At 45.6% G+C, this 21,347-nt stretch overlaps 1 protein-coding gene across 1 annotated transcript; it reads right to left on the reverse strand.

The window, feature by feature from the left end:
* Positions 1-1,828: 1,828 nt before the first annotated feature.
* KCTD5 (potassium channel tetramerization domain containing 5) lies at positions 1,829-19,114 on the reverse strand. Its single transcript, XM_033166455.1, has 6 exons — positions 18,684-19,114; positions 12,808-12,916; positions 12,006-12,097; positions 11,529-11,624; positions 10,178-10,303; positions 1,829-3,356 (listed from the first exon to the last, which is right to left on the reverse strand). The coding sequence occupies exons 1-6, from the start codon at positions 19,014-19,016 to the stop codon at positions 3,327-3,329; spliced, it is 786 nt and encodes a 261-aa protein (XP_033022346.1). The 5' UTR covers positions 19,017-19,114; the 3' UTR covers positions 1,829-3,326.
* Between the last annotated feature and the right edge of the window lie 2,233 nt (positions 19,115-21,347).

The raw sequence follows: 21,347 nt of genomic DNA on the forward strand, positions 1-21,347 counted from the left end.
CTCATTCTACCCACCTTTTACTAAAATATGCGAGTCAGGGAATGACAGCATCTGGGTGTCAGGCCATGGTTGTGTGTGCCTCTAAGCTTATCTTCCTTGCAGGGGGAAGTGTCTGAGATGGGGTATGTTTTTTCCAGACTGAGTGACAGCTTATGGCAGCAAGGGATGGGACAGACAAGACAGAAAGCTCCATGGCTGAATGAGCACAGATGTACCTGAAGCATCTATTTCTTTTGTTGTCAGGCATCATTGCAGGGATTCTTGCACCTTGAGTCAATGATCTCTTCAGGGGGCAGGCCTTCAAGCCCCTTGTTTACATGAGAAACTTCACATTTGTTCTCCCCCCCTTTTAAAATAAATAATTGACATTTCTTTTCAAAAACTGAGTAAAATGAAGGCAAAGCTGAGGCTAAACTACAGCTGAGCAGTGCAACCAAAGTTGTCGGTGTCCACTTTAGTATTTCAGAGATCAGAGACAGGAGGGCCCCATAGTCAATGGGACTGTTTGCCTTTTTAAGCTGTTGAAATCTATCCAGTTCTCCAAGGGGGGGGGGTGTAATTTGCATAATGCATGGAGACACTAACACACTGAAGTGAGGAAAGTGGCAAGTGGCTGAAAGGAGCCCCCATTCTCTCCCCTTAAAGAATGTGAGCAAAGAAGCAGAAGGCACCTGGGTATCCCTTTACCTGCTGCCCTCTACACTTCATGGTATAGTGGTTTTGGTACAATCTAAAAGTTGTACCAAAGAAACTGATCTTTGGCAGTGCCAATTTAAATACTTCCCCTAATTTTTAAAAGATACCTGGCTTCCAAGTTTCTGGAGCCTACAGACAAGTAACAAAGGGAAAAGGAGAGAATAAAAGGCCTGAGGTGGCAGTTCTGGGAGACAGAAAAAGACCCACAAAGGATAGGAAAGTCTAGCTGGGAAACCCACTTGCTTTCTGAGCTCTCCTCACACTGCCTACATTACCCATCACGAGGGCAAGAAACCTGCATTTTTTCTTAAGCCAACAATAGAAGCTGAGGTTCTCAACATGCTAAGCTTTATACCATGGGCCACATTCCACAATCATGAAGAATACAAAGAGATTCCACACTTGCAAGGTTAAATCCTAGGATGCAACTTAAATTTCATGATACAGTTCATACTGTTCAACATGCTAAAACTTTTTCTGTGTTCAATAAGAAGCCAAACCAATGCAGAGAGAAAACCTTGCCTGCAGCCAAAATCATCACCCTGACAGACGCTGGATTCAGCCCCTTCCAAAGCGTCTCCTGACGCTTTCTGGCTTTAAAGTCAGAGGGGGAACAGGAGGAACATCAAAAATCCCCTCCTCAAAGGACATAAGGGGACAGTGGCAGCAAGGTGGGAAATCCCACCCCACCCCAAAGCATCAAACACGTTCACTGGCCACTTGATGAACAGAGTGGCTGCTTCTGTGCTCCACCTCCCTCCACTCACCATGTTTTGCTGCTGCCCCCTCTCAAGCCTGAAATTTGTGTCAGTCAAATCCTTTGCTACTTACAGCAAAAACATTCAAAAGCAGTTTCTGGACAGCCATGTGCACCACCTTTGAGGAGATGTTTGGAGATGGAGGCCTTTCAAGTCAGTCACTCAGGCTGCCCTGGCAGAATGCGTCACAGTAATGGTGGGGAGTGAAGGAGAACAAGGCCTGTTCAGCCGATTCAAGAGCAATCTTTGCATCTGCATATATGTGTGCATGCACACAGACACACCCGCAGTAACGTTTCTTTCTACGTACACAAAATGTGATCTCTTAGCACATTGGCGTTCGCTTTACAGTAATCAAACACAGATGCCTAAAAAAGTATAAAAGTAGAAACATTTCACCCTTCAGAAGAATTACATTTTAGTAAATTCATTTCAATGCTAACATCTTAAAAAAGACAAACAGATTATTCAATGTTGAGGAGGGCCTTGCAACTTTCTGTGCAGGCCAGTCTCCATGGCAAAAGACAAATGGCCCACTTGCTGATCTACTGGGCAGAAAAGGTTTGCCAAAAACCAGATCAAAAATGCAGGTAGACAAGGGATGCTCAAGATTGTGAGGACTCCACACATCTGAATGGAAAAGGAAGGGGTGTGTATACACGCAGCTTCTGTGAGTTGCTTAATGAAAGTTAAAATATAGGTAGCATGTTACGAGAGCCTCAGACAAGCAAGGGCTCCTCTCTGTGCTCTATGAAGCAGAGAGATCTGTATATACTCCTTTAAACCTATTTTCAAAAGACATGCTAACGGTTTCATTTAAACACAGTACACTAAAAAGCTCCAGTTGTGTTTCTTCACATTTACCACAAGCCTCTCTCAATGAAACCACAAGTGTTATTGACAGTACTTGCCAAACATCAGAAGGAACTGCATAGATAAGAGAATGTAGAAATGACTGTAAACATCTGTTAAAGAATCACAATTCCTGCCTTCAGCTGCACAAGCTCTGATGCTTTTGAGCACAGAGATTCTCATTCCCAGCCTTCATGATGGAGCACCCATGAAGACTCAACCCCCATGCCTACCTTCAGTGCTGTGAGTCCACAGGGGTAGCAATACTTGCAGGCATTTCTAAAAACAAAGAACACAACTTTGGTGTGTGTGTTTTCTTTCTTGTGTGCACACATGTGTGCAAGGCAAGGTATTTGCCATATTATTTTTGTTTAATTGCGGTTTCAATCCTAAAGTGTAGCTAAAATTGGAGGCTAACCTTTGCAGGAGCAAGTTACCTGGAGAGGAAGGCTGTCCCTAGAGATGTGGACAAAATAAGACCTTCTTCCCAAGAAGAGAATACCGTCTGGGTACTGAAGCAAGCAGGGTCGGGAGGGGGAAGAAGATGCACCCCTCCCTTAGTCTGGGCTAGTGTATTCTTACAATAGATCCCCAAGGAATGTACAGCAACTGCCACAGTCAACTGGAGCTGCTTAAGGATGTCTGCCCACATGTGGGCTGTAATTTATTCATAGCACCAAGTATGTTGACCTTGAACTGCCTACAATGATTAAAACCCAAATCATTTCCCTACAGTCAGCAAAGCATCACTATATCTCTTCGGAAGGAAAGCAGAGAGTGAAGTCAAATCTTCTTTCCATGGGATTAAGATCAGCACAACCGGGCACCAGAGCCAACACAACCCCTCTTGCTGCCGAAGGCAGGCATCTGCAAGCAGCCGGCTCCAGCTGCAGCACCACCTTCAGGGTTCAAAATCCAGAACTACAGAAATGGTCTGAACAAGCGAAATCCTCTTGGTGCCAAGCCTCTTCATGTGGCAATGTAAAGGAAAACTTGTCAGCATTCAATACTGGGGCACAGTTACATCCTTGAACCTCGCTCCTGCAAGATCTGGAAGGAAACAGACAAAAAGTGGTGAGATTCTGCATGGGAAGATTCTCCAGCAAGACTCACACAGTGGAAAGACTCCGGTATTCTTGAAGGCAAAACCTTAAAACAGGCAAACAAACTGATTTTGTTCTCTGATGCAAGACACCTTGGCACATGATGGTGAACTAACCAGTCAGCTGCTACTCAAAACAAATGAAGTTAATTAAGGGAACGGTCAACAGGCCAGACTCACCCATTTCCTACAAAACTAGCTAGGTTGTACAGCTAAGCCAGTGTATGTGAGTGTTCCAGCTCCCAGTTTGAAAAGAACAGTTGTGGATTTTTAAAAATGGGCCATTTATGCAACCAACAGCTCCTTTTGCTGATTATGTTCTCACTAAGCGTTAGTGGTAGGAAGTGTTTGAGAGTAGAATGCACTCTCTCGGAAGGTGTGGGCTCTTCTTCCTTGGAGGTTTCCAAGCAGAGGTTGGATGGCCATCTGTCAGGGATTCTTCAGCTGTGATTCCTGCATTGCAGGGAGTTGGACTAAATGACCCTTGAAGATCCATTTCCAACTCTACAATTCTATGACTCTACAGCATTTATTAGTATGACGTTTGCAATCTGCAAGTGGGGTGCAGCTACTGGAAATCCCCCTCCCCTCCAAAAGGTTAATTCAAGTGAACAACAGTTGTAGATCACAACCTGAGGCTGCAGAACCATGCCTGTCTGGGTTCTTTGCTCCAGTTTTGATGCCCTCCCTTTAGTGCTTATTTTATTGTTTTTCAAGCAATGAGGATGTCTTCAGTAGTGAGTATGCTAGATTTAAAGTTTCTAATACAGTACAGCCTGTCTGCCTTTTCCAAAGAAAGATGTAAAAATACCCCACTTTCCAGTGTGTCCAGTCATACAGTGTCTTAGTTTGCATATATACCATATTGAAGGATTATGCACTTTAATTGGGAGGGGGTACACTTCACTCTCCTCTTTGAGGCAGAAATGTATAACACATTTTTAGACAATCATAAGGTCCCTCTATCAAATTTTCAGCAATTGGGATCTAGTTAGTGAGATTTAATAATTCCATGGTATAACTTCACATTCTGAAGGAAAGATATGTACCTGTAAATATCCTGGCTTCATAGATTTTTCTAGCAATTAAGTATCTTGCCCTGTATCAGGGTTGGAGAACCCTTTTGCCTGCCTCCTCCCTGCCTGGAACCTGTGTGATAATGACATCAACTACCAGAAGAAACCACCATAAACTCCAAGTCACTTTGGAGACACCTTGGCCAAGAACAGGAAATAAAGGCGTTGCTGTGGCAGGCTGTGCACTCTGACACTTCACAGGTGGCCTTGGTAGCCCACAAGCTGCTGCCTTCCTCATCGCCTGGGGATCTGCGCATACAGATCAGAGGTACTTTTCAGCCCTCAACTGAAGGACCTGGGAAGGGCACCCAAAGAGCCACATTCCAGGCCACTATATGTGTTGCTTGAGGAGGACGAGGACTAAGGAGAACTCAGTGGCTCTGCCATAGAATCAAGGAGCCTCACTCCTTGGCTTCACCAAGCAAGGAAAAGATAGTTCAAATAATAATATAAATCATTATTATTTTTAAAGACCCTTCTCTGCTTAACAGCACTGGCATGTTAGGAACCCAAAACATCTCAGGGCAAAATACCCCTTGTAGCCAACACAGTGTGTGTTGATGTTTCAGCACTGCGTCATCTGGCCAGCAACATCTGCAGTTTCCACTATGCCTCTTCCTCACCCAAAGAATTCCCAGGGACCTTCTCCGTAAAATCCTCACCTGTTTCTCCTCTTTGCATCAGCACTGATGAAAATGGATAGTGTTGGCCTTGAACAGGGACAAATCCCCACTCAGGGCAAGCAGGGAAAAACACACCATGCCTTGCTTTGACTAGATTGTCCCTGGGGAAATAAGGGTCAACAACACATCAGCTCCATTAAAAACAACTCAGGACCTTGACTGTGGAATCCACTAGGTAGCTCAAGGCCAGTCCCTCACACAGTAATGCAGGGTTTTATATACTTGGAGGAAGGGCACACTACGGGTGTGTGAAGCACATGGAATTTCCAACCCATCCCAGTGCTGCTTTCTGGTACAGCCGCCGTTGGAAAAGTTCACACCTCCTGACACCCTTCTCCCCACCTCTTTCTCCTTTCATCATGGCAAAACAGGGAAGGTGTACATACTTGTAGTCTGCTCACTCAGCAAAAGAACCAAACCAACTTTCTACTACGGCTCTGGCAGCCATGGTGACAATCCTTCTGCTCATGTTGAATCGTTAGGCCTGCCTTGAGGCTGGCCTGCAAACATGAGGCTGTTCCCTCCAGAAAGCAAAGAACAGAGATTATTTTTGAGCAGGAGACTCCTCTTGGAATGAACCTGCTAGATCTAGTCCACTATCCTGTTATCACAGTGGTCAACCACTGTGAAGCTCACAAGCAGAACATCGGTGCAACAGGTGCACCCTCTGCCCACTTACGCTCCCCAACAACTGCCTCCATGTGGATATGGGCCTCATAGCTATCTACAGTCTCCTCCTCCTCCATAAATCTGTCTAATCCTCTTTCAAAGCCATCACCTTGCGGGAGTGTGCACTGTGTTAGGAAGCACTTCCTTTTCTCTATCCTGAATCTTCCAGCATGCAGCTTCCTTGATGACCCCTCTGAAGTCTAGTATTATGAGGGAGAAAGAAACTCTATCCACTTTCTCCACAGAGAGTTCTTTCCAATTTGTTTCCTCTGCTCTCATAGCAGATGTGAAGTCTGCACCCAAAAACAGAAAGCAATTGTAGACATCTGATTGAAGACTATGTTTCATGGCATGCAATCCAGAATTCCTGAAGGCGTACTAATTAAAAAAAAGAAAACAGCAAGCAACCCAAAGTCTGTGGCCATCATAGGAAGGCGACTGCAACCTGGCTCAGACCTTTTGACCCCTACCTTCCTCTGGTTTTCTAAAGTGCAAAGCAGGTGGGTTCCCTGGTGGAGTCTTGCTTTCCTCCCTGTGAGAAGAGCCACAAAAACACATTTCCTCTAAAGAGGACCAACAGCAGCAGGAAGTAAAGGAGCCAACACACAAGTGGACCACTAGGCAGTCTAGGGGCCTAAGGCTACCCGGCAACGGGGTCAAGGCAGCAACTACAAACACAAAACAAGATGCACCAGTGGGAGAGGCCAGAGGGAGGACAGGCAGGTGGGTGAAGTCCTAGTGCTCACCATGGCATTCACACTTAATCTGAGTCATTCATATCGTAATCCGTCTCTTCGTCTTCACTCTGAGTTTCATGAAGCAAGTGCAAAGAGCAGGAAGGAAAGGAAAAGAAAAGAGTGCAAGGTGAGTAAAGTACAAACGTCCCCAGGCTGCCTGAGAGAGGATTCAAGGCTTCTGCTTGGTGATCTTTGGACAACTGGCCCCTTCACTTCAACAGCTGCCCTACACAAGGAGAACCAGGAAAGAGATCCGGAAAAGTCTGGCCTGGATTTGTCTTAGCAAGAGACTTCTGTCTAAGCCAGCCCTGAATTGTGAAGGGTGACCCAGAAGAGTCTTCTGCGAGTTGATCATAGAAGCAATCCAACAGGCAACCAGCCAGCCAATCCCTGGAAGAGCTGCTACAACGCAAGGAAAAAGCCACCACAGTTGTGAAGAGGGCAAACCACCACTGAAAACAGCTGTCAAGCTGCCAAGCAGCAGCAAAACACCCATATCCAGTGTCAAGGACCCTCTGGCACAGCAAGGGACATGGTGCAGAGGGCTGCAATAGGTGGGTGTGTTGAAAATGGAGTGCCTCACCTTGCACTAGAGTAAGTCAGTGGTTACCATCCCATAGGTTTCACATCCAGAAGAGGCAAACAGTTTATGGTTAAATCCCACCTTTTGGTGGCTAAACATTACTAGCCTGGAAACACTGGAAATTGAACTTTCGTCCACAGACAGAAAACAGTATTTCTTATTTATGTGCTTTCATGTGAAAGCAGTTTAGTAACTTTCAGGGTGTCTGGCTCAGATGCTGTAATTCCATATTCCCTCTTCCTTTTGTCTTAACTTCCCCCAACCAACTTTTTTTGGTTAATCAAGATGTATTTGGGCATGGGAGCCGAAGTTGGTTTTTTGTCAATATATTTAAAAGCAAACTCTTAAGGATGTGCATAAGAGGTACCACTCTCTTCAAAAGAACTCAACAGAGAGAGATACCTGTCCCTTTGCCCTGTGTCCCAGCCACCATCACCCCACCCCCATACAGCCTTTCCTGATAAACATCCAAACAGTTTCTTAGCTGGTTAGTGGATGCTCTGCAGGGTGTGAGCTGGAGAGCAATCATGCCTGCAAGGACACCTGGATTCCACCTCTTGTTGAACTATGACTGGCCATTAGTGAAGATGCAAGAAGCTGGGCTTCCTCGTGTCTGCGAGCTCTGCCCTGCTCCTTTACTAATTCACCCAACTCCAACATCATCTTCCTCCTCAACAGGCACAAATCCCAGCATGGCCACTTCTCTCTAGCATGCAAATGCCACACAATGCAAGAGTGCCAGATGAACACAAAAAACCTTGCCTTCTATCTGTGCCCTCTTCTTTAATTCAGGAGTTCATGCAAGGATCTTGAAGCTTAGATCTTTCTGAACATTACTATAGCCTCTGGCACATCATTTGCACCTTCAGAAACAATCACTCTACAATCTGGCCGTCTGTTTACAAAGCCAAAGGCCAAGGGAAAGTAAAAGGTAGAGAGTGAAACAGGACAGCGAAACAGAAATCGCACATTTGCTTCCAAGCTGCCTGGCACAATGTTTGCCAGCTTTTTGGACAACAGCAGCAGCAGCAGCAGCAGCAGCAGGCAGGCAGGATAGAGAGGATCTCCCAGAGAGGGAGGCTGGGGAAGAGGGGGAAGCTCCCAGGTAAGAGCTGGGAGGGTTCACCCTTCTGTGTGTGGAATAAAGGTTAAGATATAATTATGATAGAGAACCTTGTGTTTTTCCTTCTTCTCTTCTTTTTCTACTTCTTTATTGTCTTCTTTTGTGTGCCTATTTATCTTCTTTTGATTAGTTTGGCTTTCATTGTATTTTATGTTGAAAACTCAATGAAAAATGTGCAGAGAGGGCTGGCATTAACTTATGCCCATGGCAAAACTGTGTTAATTAACAATTATTCAAGGATGATGTATGACACCAGAACCTTGGTTCATCTCAGTCGTTTGTAGCCTGGCATAGGGCCTGATGCATCTTGGGACATATGCCCCTTTGCCTTTCTCTCCCCCATCCCCTGGAATTCTGACCCTTTTGTCTCCACTGAATGCCACATGACATGAACACAGGCATCCTGATTTTAACCGCAGCAGAGCAGCCAGACAATAACATTGGCAACCAAGGGCAGGACCTCTAATTATAGTCCTGTCGGCAGAGTGCTTTCTCAAGCCAGTGGAAATTTCTCACCATGATTTATGGAAAAGCCAGGAGTAGATCAAGGGACTGTTTAACTCGGGGGGGGGGGGGTTGGCTAAGACAGCCAGAATTGGGCTCCACGTCGGCCCCAGGACAGGAGATATTAGCCACATACCAGACTCTCACCACTTTCTCGAAAGTAAGAATATCATTGACACTATTGATCAAGTTTCACTAAAAGTGTATTTCAGTAGCGAGTCTTTGAATTGTGTAGGTGGGGGGAATTCCTCAGAGCTCCACTTCGCCTCTTTCACCTGGCACTCACAAGGAAAGCTTTTGCTGGATTTAAGGCCATGAAACTTTGGGTATCTCAAGTTGGAAGCTGGAGAGAAAGAGAACCCTGAAGTCATGGGATACCCTACCTTTCCTTCTCTCAATACAGGGCATCTTAAATTCTCCAGCTTAGAGTTATGGGTGTGTTAGAATCATAATCAAAAGCACCTGCAAGTCTATATACCATATTGGCCCAAATATAAGGTGCACCCAAATATAAGCCGCACCTTTAAAATTGGAGGGGGGGGGGAAGAAAAAATACTTGATTATAAGCCACTCCCATCCTTGCTGCTTCTGGCTGCATACTGGGCAGGGGGGAGCTGCGCTGCCTTTCCCCTTCCTCACTCTCTCCCTTCCTGGCCTTGGGGGAGAGGACGGGGAAATACGTGCAGGGCGGGCACTGCTTCGCCACACTCCTGCCACTGTTTGCCCCACACTCCTGGCTACATACCGTAAGGTTGCGAATGTAAGCCACACTTTTCACGGTTGGAATTTGGGGGGAAAGTGTGGCTTATATTCAGGCCAACAAGGTATGCCTGTGTTGGCATACATAAATTAGCCTTGACGCTGCAATGTGATTTATATGCCTTTATTTTTTGGTTGCAACAAATGAAGGTTTCCGTGTTGGTGGTTGCGTCTTGTGTTTTTTGGGTTGCACCCACATGCAGGCACACCTAGAATAGCACCTGTCATTTTCCAGAAAAAGGTTTTGCTGCTCTCTGGGAGTTGGGTGTTTAGGGATTAGACACCCATAACCATTAGAGATTCCTTTTGCATGGGGCAGGGTGTCTTCATACAGTTGAGTTTAACAGCACCAGCAATGAAATGGACAGAAGCCTAAAACAGCTTATGCAGGCACCTCAGTGCTCTATCACACCAAAGGCTGGTTTACTGTCGCTCCTGCAGAAGAGGTGTGATATTGGAGCTTCCTTTTTCCACAACTGCTCAGTGTGCTTGTGTGTGTCTTGTGCATGGACACCTGAGACAGGGTGGGCAGAGGGTACCCAAGCAAGCTGCTTTCTTAGTAGCAACTGGCAAACAACCTTTGATGGCAGAGGAAGGCAGCAGCCGGGCCTTGCTCCACCCTGAAGATGACTCACCTTTGCCTTTTCGCTGGGCTCACTGGCTGTGCCATAAGGGGTGTTGTGCAGCTCCTTGGAAACAACACAAAGGAATTCGGCCTGGTCTTCATTCCCATAGTTATAGGAAGATCCAATGCTGACTAGCTGGAGGTGGGAAAGAGAGACAACTGAGGGTGACTGTTCTTGTGCTTCAGACAGAACATAATAAGAAATTACAACTAAAGCTCTGACAGTCAACATTCTGGGCTATTAAATAAAGGTGGAGCTCTCTCCTTCCTGTTCCCACAAGGGGCATCTAACATTAAGTGGCCCCTGTCCCTTCCTATAATTCATGCTCAGGCAGGAGAGTGTGGCATTGCACAGGCAGGCTTCAGTGTTTCACATGGAGTGTAAGCATCCCTGACCACACAGAGCTTTGACTGTGCAAATACACAGCTGCAAAACTCCTAGAATGTTGCACAGAAGGAAGACTGCAGGACTAGAGCCATCCACAATGGATGTACAAAATAAAGGCCCAGAGACAGAGTTGTGGGGAATCTTGGAGAGCTAGTGCCTGTTGAGGGACAGTTCTGACCCAAAAAAGATTTTGCTTGATTCCTTCTTCTGCTCTCCAAATCTTACATTAACTGAGAATCTTCCACCACAGAGAGCTGTGGTGCTTGTACAAACAAATACCAGTGATCTGATCAGTAGTGCAATACTGATGGCAGGATCTGAAGCACTGACCCTGACATGGCATCTTGGTGGACAAACATCACTACATGACTACAGTTTAGAGCCTAGTTATGAGAATTTCTAATTTTCCAACCAGAGCAGCACACAAAAAAAAACAGCTACCGTAACAGTTGTTAATCCCAGCCACCAGAGTTAATCCCAGAGGACTGGGAGGTGCTTCCAAGAGCTCTCTACATAAAAAGTGGAGCAAATGGATCTTTGCCTTGAAACAGCTACCTGGCACAATGCTGAAGTAATGAAGTGCTTGGTGCCTGCTGTGTGCTTTCTCATGGAAATGCCAAGAAGGTGCAACTCAGAGGCTGAGAGTATAAGATGCAAATCAAGCATCTGCTAAGGCACAAGCTCAGTGGCATATCCAAAGGCTTATTCCCAGTAGGGAAATAATGATATTGTCCTTCTTTACAGAGTTACTATAAAAAACAACTAGCGTTAATATGTGACGCACTTTGAGCAATCAGGCAAACTGCTGTAAAAGTACAAGCTAATAATATTAATTGTCTGAGTTTCCTGTCCATTCCAGGATCCAGGCTCCCAACACCCACAATTATTCCAACCCTCACACTCCTCTCACCTGCTTTTTTGTTTGTTTGTATGGTCCTTGATAGCTTAAACAGTTTGCTTCCTGTCCTCTTACCTGTTCAAATTTCCAGCCATCAGACATGGTGGAGACCATCTGAGTCAACTCCTCTTCCTGGCACTGCAGCACCCTGTAAACGTGCTTGACTGGCACCTTTGGTGAAAAACACAAAGAGACAGCTGAAAGATGAAGCAGGCCAAGAATGGCCACTGGTTTCAACCATCATGTCTTCTAAACGAGCCCATTCCCCATTACCACTGAGCTCCAGAGTGCAAAAAAGCCCCTTGCCTCAGCCTCTGAGGCCTGCCCAGCCGGCAGCAAGATCTCTCTGCTGCCCTCCTCCCCTTGGCATTGCCACAAGCAGAAACATTTCACTCATGAAAGGAAAAAGGGCATCTGATACCACCAGAAGCCACGTCTCATAATTCCCTCAGTCTGGGCACCAAACACAGCTACACATTCTGAAATGAAGTCAAGCAGCCAAGGCTACCTCAAAAACAAATCTTTTTTTAAAAAAAAACTAGCAGGCCCTACCTGTGAGATTTTGCTGTCTCGTTCCCTTATTTTGTCCTTTACAAGTTTGATTAAGGATGTGATGTTGTAGAATTCAGCTTCTTCAAGCACACCTGATTGGAGGGGAACACAAAGTCAAAAGAGGGCCTCATAAAACTCCAGCTGCTTGTGAGAAAGTTCTGTGTCACAAACAGGCACTGAGAAGCACTGCATGGCCAAGCGGCAGACTGTCCCTCTGAAGCGTTGCCCTGGTCAGGATGAGGAAAGGCCTCTGCTCCAAGACCAAAGCGGAAAGAGAAAGCCCAGGAGAGAGGAGAGTGTTCCAGGTAGGTCATGCCCCAGCCAACAACCTCCCCAAAGACAGTGACCTCACAGCACTTCAGGTGCCGCAACCTGGTTTCTAAAGGATATTCAGGTCTCAAGATCTGAAGGCCACTGCAAGTTGCAGAGCAATGCTACAAACTAGCCCAGCCCAAACAGGCTGCCATGCTTTGCGTATGTGAAACCAATTACAGTGGTACCTCTGGTTAAGTACTTAATTCGTTCCGGAGGTCAGTTCTTAACCTGAAACTGTTCTTAACCTGAAGCACCACTTTAGCTAATGGGGCCTCCTGCTGCCGCTGTGCTGCCAGAGCTTGATTTCTGTTCTTATCCTGAAGCAAAGTTCTTAACCTGAAGCGTTATTTCTGGGTTAGCGGAGTATGAAACCAGAAGCGTATGTAACCTGAAGTGTATGTAACCCGAGGTACCACTGTACACCCAAAGTGATTTTTCACAGCTGTGATCAAACAATAAAGCAGTTTTCCTAAACAGCAAAACATACCTTCCTCTGCGAGGTCTTTATTGATAACCAGTTTCCCGTGTCGGAGATAATTCAACACCGGTCCAAAGTAGGTTGGATCTCTGTCTATTAAGTAGGCACCTGTTTCATCCTAATTAAAATATGTATGTTACTTATTTATATAGAAATTGTCTTATCACACTTAAGCCATCCTATTCCCAGATCAGCCAACTAAATTAAAATACCAGATTAAATTAGTGTGAGACCCCACAGAGATCCTGACATTCCAACCCTGACCTGCCCTCATCCATGTCATAAATCAGAAGCTTCCACCATGGATTCACTGCACTGCATTAATGAATAATCAGAGCTTCAGTTTGGAGGTCTTAATTGTGAAACAGAGCTACTACTCAGCTAGTTTCTAATCTCTAATCAATTACCTCAAGGGATTGTGAAAATTAATAATTTGGCTCAAATGGCAATCTATATTAATGTGGGGTAAGAAAAGCTTATTAGCATGTATCCAAATGAGAACAATTCATTTCATTCCATAGTTATGGTCTTTATACTAAATAATAAACCTAAAACTGCAACCAAAGCAATAAAGCCCTCAAATCTCCGGGTTAGATCCAGGCTTAGAAATGTAATGAATGGTTCCTACAGTTCATAAAATGCGCTCTGACTGAGTTGAGGTATCCACTGCAGGAAGAGGGCTTTCTCCAATTCTCCCTGCAGACCCCAGCAATCTCCCCTACCCAAAGGTTCTGGTGGGTCCCTCAACCATTTGGAGCAGATTTTTGGAAGGCAAAAGGAACCAAACAGGAAATCAGCAAAAAAACTCCTCCTCCTGTCAAGAAGAGTGCCTGTTTAATAAAACATCAAAGGGGCTTAAAATGTATTTTGTTACACACCTGTACAGAAATATGGTTTTGTAGAAGATTGCCAGAGCCTTCTGAATTCACATTATTTTTATGAGCTGAACACAAAAATTCACTATCCAATCAAGGCTCACAGCATTTTCCTGAACGACAATTTTGTTACAGTATTGTGCTTTCTCATAGGGGTGGTTCCAATTATTAAAGATGCCCAGATATTATTTGTTTTTATTACACTGGCTTCAATATTTGCAATTTATAATATTTAGAGAGAAAAATGAGTTGGGGGGGACATGGCAGAAGTGTATAAAATTATGCATGGTGTACAGAAACCTCTCCCTCCCTCAAAACTCGGGGCCACACAACAGGTTGAACTTTTGAAGATTTAGGACAGACAAAACGAAGGACTTTTCATTCATTTTTCCTTAATATATAAATATAGATGTCACGATAATAATAATAAATAAAAGTGAAAATGCAAAAACAACACTAAAATAAAGGAAATCACAAGAACTGAATTTCCAACTAGGATTTTTTTAAAAGAGAAAAGGAAGGACTTATTCACATAGCACATAGTTAAACTACAGAATTTACTCCTGCAAAAAGTAGTGAAGACTTGAACAGCTTTTAAAAAGGACTGGACAAATTCATGGAAAATATGGCTACCAATGGCTAATAGCCACAATGGCTATGCTCCACCTCCACTGCAGAGGTGTTATGTCTCTGAAGCTCAGTTGGAGGGAAACCCAAAAGGAAGAGTGCTGCTGCTGCTGGACCAGATGGGCTCTTCTTATGTATTGTATGCTACTGCTTCTACGGAAACCACATTGGGAGTTTTTACTCTGAAAGGAGGAATCCAACAACAAATAAATGAATATGGTGGCAGAATGCACTACAAAGATCATGGATCCAGTGTTTTGTGACATTACCATACTGCAAAAACCTAGATTCTAGGCATGGATCTTCTTGATTCTTAGAAAGCAGGTCACAAAAATCTACCAGCTACTCACAACCTGCATCCATCCCCACCAATTGCATTGAAAACATAAGTCACTATATTTCGGTTCTACAGGGGCCAGAATGGTAGTTCTCAGGAAAAGGAGCACAGCATTTTTTAAATAGAGAAACTCAAAATCCACTGCATAAACACAGTCCACATCTAATACCATGACAGTTAACTGATATCTGATTTTAAATTTTTATGGTTTTGATTGTATAGTTTTATACATTATTGTAAACTGCTTTGATTTTTTTCTATGAAATAGCAGTATATAAGTATTTTTTTTATAAATGCCCATAGGAATACAGAGAAACATCTGACACATTTTTATATGAAAATGTCCCAAATTGAATATCAAAAGACAATGAACATTATAAAATTGTAAAACTAGTACTACGTGATGCTTGTGGTGCAAAAAAACCTGGGAATGAAGAAGCACTGATCTTCATACGTCATCTTTTTTTTACAAATAGAACTCTTGACCACCTTTGTCTGATCATTATACAGGTGATACTCAAAAATTAGAATATCGTGGAAAAGTTCATTTATTTCAGGAATTCAACTTAAAAGGTGAAACTAACATATGAGATAGACTCATGACATGCAAGGCGAGAGATGTCAAGCCTTTATTTGTTATAATTGCCACAATCCTCACAATTATGACAAATAAAGGCTTGACATCTCTCGCTCTGCATGTCATGAGTCTATCTAATATGTTAGTTTCACCTTTTAAGTTGAAGTTCACACCTCTGGTTACTCACCACAAAAATCAGCTTCTTGTTCCTGTACACAGCCCATTTCTGATGGCTGGATCCTGACAGATCCATGTAATGATTAAATGTAAACTCCAATCCCACTCTGGACATTCATGGATTACCAATTCAGTGTCTGTTCTGGTACTTCCAGGACATAACATACAATATTCACAGCATGATGCTACAAGGTCTCTTGCATTCTTGTTGCAAACTTCAGGCCAATACATTTTTTGGTGCTCTCAGTCCATGCTGTGAAAATCCACACTGAAGGATCCAGGTCCTGTTGCATTGATTGGTATCTTACAATAAATATACAGCCTAATTGTGGGTGGGTGGGCTTTGAGGATGCAAATTATCTCTCTAAGTATGCAACAACTGCATTGCAAAACTCACAATTCTGGTGAGTCTTTGCACCACTAGCAAAAACATGAAACCTGTTAACTGCTTTTCTTGGATCTGAATGAGTTTTACCATGGGTCTAATTTTTGGCACAATGATGAACTGTGATTTTTATGGAGCAGCCCACGGACAAAGATATAAGCATTGATTTGATAGTGGATTTGAGGCACCTTCATGTAAAAACCATGGATCCATGAGAATCTATCCAGTTCTTTTCCCCACTTCATTACAGGCTTGTCACAGTTCTAAAGTTAGAAAACAGAATTTGGCACAAAGGTGTACAATGTGCAGTGCAGCAGCACTGGATTTTGCTGACCCCATGATTTAAGAGCACAATGAAGAGCACTGCTGTATTCTTATCAGAAAACAAGTCTGAGTAGACTCTAATCTTTCATTGTTGAGCTTACTCAACTGACCTAATAAATATTTGCTCCATAAGGATCTGATTACTATTATGCTTATAGTAGTGTGGCTAGAATTAGCCAAGCAATGGAAAAGACTACAGTAGGGGAAAAAACTGTGGAAATAGCTTATCTGAGAAACTGACATACTAGGGTCATACTGACATGACAAATTGTTTTTTGCTTGGCAGTATTTATGCCAGTAGGAGCAACCTGAAAGGTGGACTCTCTCCCCCTCCTACAATTGTCTCATGAGCAAATATGTCAAGACATACTGTTTTGACAGTCTGATTTTCTTAGTGTATGCCCACTGTTTATGAAAGCAGCTACTCTATTTTTTCAATGACTATTTAAAAAGTTAAGTAAGAACCAGCATTGACAAACAACATGATCTAAGCAAGTTCAGACTTGCCCTCTGAGGCAATACACAAGGGGGGGGGGGGTTATCAGGAACAAAATAGCAAGGAGAGGCAGCTCACTTGAGTCATTAAAAGCATGCTTAAGCTATGTGCCAACTGAGTCTTTCAGGACTGGAGTGCAATCTGACCACTGCCAAGGCACACTTAACAATTAACTAAGCAGCCAGGGGCACTATGAAGACTGTAAGCTTTTATGGACTAGCGTCTACCTCATACATTGCATGCCATTGCTACATAGGTGTAAAGAAAGAAATACAAACAGTGAGATCATATGGAAATGAAATGCAAAAAGAGGTGTCACATTTGCATTAAAGCTTAAAATCCAACAGTTTCACAACCCCTTTTTAAGTTTCCTTATTCAAGTCCAGGAGCAACCAACATGGTGCCTTCCAGTTGTTGCTGAACTACAACTCCCACCTTCCCTGACCATTTGTCATGCTGGCTGGCGCTGAAGCATGTCACAGTCCAACATAAGGAGGACACCAAGTTAGCTATTCCTGACTTTCTGCATGTTGCCTTCATCTATGAGTCCAACCAGAAGAGAGAATAACAACTTTACTCCAGAGAAAAGGAGCCTACTCCTAAGGGCCAAGGTCTCCTTCGGCCTCCCCAATAAAATATATTTTGGGGGGGCTAAAGCTGATGGGCATTGCCATTCAAATAGTGTGTTACACTGCATCATGTGATCAATTATGTGGACTGGAGCTTACCTGCCCCCCCAAAAAATTATTTGATTCAAGTTGGCATCCCTGCCCCAGAGAAGAGGAACCTGTCTGGTGAAAAGAAATCAAGGCCTGGAGATGCCCAGAGCCCAGGTATACAGAGTCTAGAGCGGCCTTTGCTAATCTGGTGCTCTGCAGATGTTGTTGGACTCCAACCCCCATTAGCTCCTGCTGCCAGCCATGGATAATGGAAGTCACAGTCCACAAGCATTTGGACAATCATAGGTCCCCCCTGGGTAAAACAAGAGAACCGTCAATCTACTAAAAAAAGCCCAGAGACAAAGCTGTTTTGAACAAGCCTTTTAGAGTGACTCTTAAGAAATACAGTCTCTTTCCCAAAGCTGATTGTCTGCATCAACAGTAAGTTGGATCAGATAACCTTTGATGGCCCTCCGAGGTTTACAAGTGAAATAATACTACCATGTCTTGTTACTTCTGCCTAAGAAATCTGTCTTTTGTCTAGGGTGTTACAAACGTTAGGGTTACAAGTCAGGCTTTATTTTCTCAAATCACGAGGACATAATCCCAGGTGGGTCACCTGGTTCATGTAGCCCCTAGGATGGACCCGTTTGGCCTGTATCTCCAAGCTGGAACCGAGACCAACCAGCTGGCCACATGGCCACGGCAACTATATTTGGGTTTGATTTTCCCTCATAAAACCTTGCTTTGTGTTAGTATCTTGCTTGCTAGAGAGTTCTGATAAACTGAAATCTTCTCACATTTTAAAGACTTGTGGGCTTTGGTGGGGCCCAGCTCTTCATTACTGGAGTCTCTCACTTGCAGTATGCCTAGGGACAAGCAGCATGCCCATTGAGGTCCAGGTGGGCTTTGCACAGGCATAGGAAGGGTTCCTTTTATAGAAAGGGGGCTACCGCTAATGCTCCACTTCAGGCAGCAAGATGCTTTGAGCTGGCACTGAGATCTCCCTTCAACCCCGTCGCTCCACACCCTCTGCTCAAGACAGTGTAAACTCGCAGCGCAACCCTATGCACGTTTCCTCGGAACCAAGTCCTACTGTGCTTAATGCATACTAATTATACATGCTCAACACTTAAAGTTGCCTGCCTAGATGCGGGAGAAAAGGCGGCCAACCTCCCGGGTAACAGACCAGAAAGGTGCGGGAACCTGACGGTGGGCGCCTCTTCCACGGTAACGACGGCGCCGCTGACACAGGCGGCCTGAGCGGCTCTTTCTCACGCAGAAAGAGAGGTTCCCCGGGAGGAACCGGGGCAGCAAAGCGGGGGCCCTCCAACCTAGTGGCCGCGGTAGGACGGCCAAGCTATGGGTTCCTCGCCCGGCCTGTCCCCGGAGCGCCTGCAGAATACGGCGGCGGCGCCCCCACCTCACCTTGTCGGAGTCGAGGTCCGGGTCGGCCTGGCAGAGGCGGAAAAGGAAGCTTTTGGGGTCCCTGCAGAGCGTCTGCCGGGTGGTGAGGAAGCAGGTGCCGCCCACGTTCAGCCGGACCCATTTCCCGGGCACGCCGCCCGCGGCGGGAGGGGCCGGGGGAGCGAGGCAGCCCCCGCACGACGACGACGAGGACGACGACGAAGGCGAGGAGAAGGACGACGATGACGAGCTGGAGCTGCTGCTGCAGCGCCGGCAGGAAGCGGAGGGAGCCCCGGACAGGCCAAGCCCTGCCGCCGGCACCACCGGCAGCTCGCAGGAGCCCTCCGCCGCCATCCTGGCTGCGCGCCGGAAGGTCCGCTCTCGAAAGGCGTCCCCTCCGGGCCGCTGTCCCAGCGGGCTCTCCGAGAGCGCATGTGCAGCAGCGGCGATGTGGCTCCTCCCCCCTGTCGTCGGAAAATGAGGGAGGGGAGCGGCCCCTCCCCTTCTGCTGGATTCTTCTCCTTGCTGGTGCGCCAGCGGGAAGAGGGGCGGAGACGCTGATTAACTCTTTGCCTGCTGGCCGCTTTTGCGATCCAATCCCCGCCTCGCCTGGTTTCCTCTTCATCCACGCCGATGGAGCGGGGGACGGGGACGGGGACAGGAGCTCTATGTCTGCGAGGAGACCGTGCGCGCAGGCAGCGCTGTACTCTCCCGCCTCCCTGCCTGAGTTTGCGGGCGAAGCGGGGGGCATGTCAACACCCACACTATGGCCACATTTATTTAGTTAAATTGAATTTCTGTACCGCCCTTCATTTTAGGCTTACAGGGCGGTTTATAGCACAAAAGCAAGTAACATAGCAATAAACAAAAACAATAACCCAACCCCCAACAGAATTTTAAAGACCTTGGATCAATCAGCCAAAGGCCTGGAAGAAGAGGAATGTTTTTGCCTGGCACCTAATCTGCAATGAAGTCACATGGCATAAAGGGGGAGCCTCCGCAGAAAAGGCTTGTTCTCATGTTGCCACCCTCTGGACCTCTCACAAAGGAGGCACGCGAAGGGCCTCAGTTCATATGAGAAGAGGCTGTCCTTGAGGTCCTGAGTAGTTTTTAAGGCTTTATAGGTCAAAACCAGCACTTTGAATTGGGCCTGGAAACTTATTGGTAGTTGGGAAAGGATCAATGTTATATGCTCAAAGCATATTGTCCTGGTGAACAACCTGACTCCTGAATTCTGTGCCCACTGACATTTTCAAACCATCTTCAGAGGCAGCCCTGCCTATAACACATTGCACTAATCTAACCTAGAGATTACCAGAGCATAATCAACTGAAGTTAGGCTATTCCTGTCCAGACAGGGGCGCAGCTGGGCCACCAGTCTACGCTGTTGGTTAGAGCATGGTGCTAATAATGCCAAGATCCTGGGTTTGATTCTCTCATGGGCCACCTACATATTCCAGCATTGCAGGGGGTTGGACTAGATTACCCTCGGGGTCCCTTCCAACTCTACACTTCTATAATTCTAAGGCACTCTGCAACCGAGACCACTTGAGTCTCAAGTGGCAGCAATGGATCTAGAAGTACCCTCAAACTGTGCATCGGTTCCTTCCGAGGGAGTTAAACTCCCTCAAGAGCTGGCAACCTCCCATGCTTCTGGTCTAGGGAACTGCCCACTAACAGTCCCTCAGTCTTATCGGGATTAAGCTTCAGTTTGTTGGCTCTCATCCAGGCCATTACCAAGGCATGACGATCCAGCACATCAACTGCCTCACCTGCAGATGTAAAGGAGTAGAGCTGTGTGTCATCCACATATTGCCGATAGCATACTCCAGATAACCCCGCAGCTGCTTCATGTAGCATGGGGCATAAAATCAAACCCTGAGGAACCCCCCACTGAAGGCTCCACAGAGCCGAAGAGCACTCCCCAAGCATCACCCTCTGGAAATGATCATGCAGAAAGTGGGGTGAACCACTGCTAACTTGGACAGCCAGAAGGATACCATGGCTGATAGCATTGAAAGCCGCTAACAAGTCAAGGAGTAGAGGCACATTTCCTTTTTCTTCTGACAGAGATCATCATACGGGGCCACTAAAGCAGTTTTTGTGCCCAAGTTGGGCCTAAACCCCAACTGAAATGGATCTGGATCACATTGCCTGGACTGGCTCAGGGCTTCACGGTTAGCAGAACAACACAGCAGGTGTTTTGCTGCCAGGGTGTGTGGAAATGTCCTCTGTGGGGGAATATAGCACTGGCTGCATTCTCATGAATACACTGGTCTGATTTTGGGCATTACAGCCCTCATTTCTTTGAAAGGTTAGACTTAAACCTAAAAAGCAGCTTAAAATACTTGGGGGAGGAGTAATGTTTGACACTGCAGGCCTTACTCTAATGAGGCCTGTGTGTTCTTTTTCCACTCAGGACCCAGCAGCCACCTCTGGGCCACAATATGACAATACATGGCCCTCACACAAAAATGGGGCTGGGAACTGGAGACCATCCTCCTTCCACCTACCCAACTCCTGAAAAATAAGTGAATGATGCAAGCCTATGTGGATTGTGGAACATGGAGCAAGAGAGGGGGGGGGGGGGAGAGAGAGTGTCCCAAGCCATTGCCAGACTGATACAGGAAGACATGGAGGATCCACCAGTATTTTGCTTTAAAGATGGATCAACATTTTTCTTCA

This window comes from Lacerta agilis, chromosome 13 (assembly GCF_009819535.1).
Source record: "Lacerta agilis isolate rLacAgi1 chromosome 13, rLacAgi1.pri, whole genome shotgun sequence".
Taxonomy (NCBI): Eukaryota; Metazoa; Chordata; class Lepidosauria; order Squamata; family Lacertidae; genus Lacerta; species Lacerta agilis.

Bases quoted from the DNA above. Each gene is read 5' to 3' on its own strand.
- KCTD5 (XM_033166455.1), bottom strand. From the start codon at position 19,016: ATGGCGGCGGAGGGCTCCTGCGAGCTGCCGGTGGTGCCGGCGGCAGGG. The intron at 12,098-12,807 runs GTATGTTTTGCT...CCCTCCAATCAG, and splicing joins TAAAGACCTCGCAGAGGAAG to GTGTGCTTGAAGAAGCTGAA. The intron at 3,357-10,177 runs GTGAGTCATCTT...GTTTCCTTCCAG, and splicing joins AGCCCAGCGAAAAGGCAAAG to ATCTTGCAGGAGCGAGGTTC.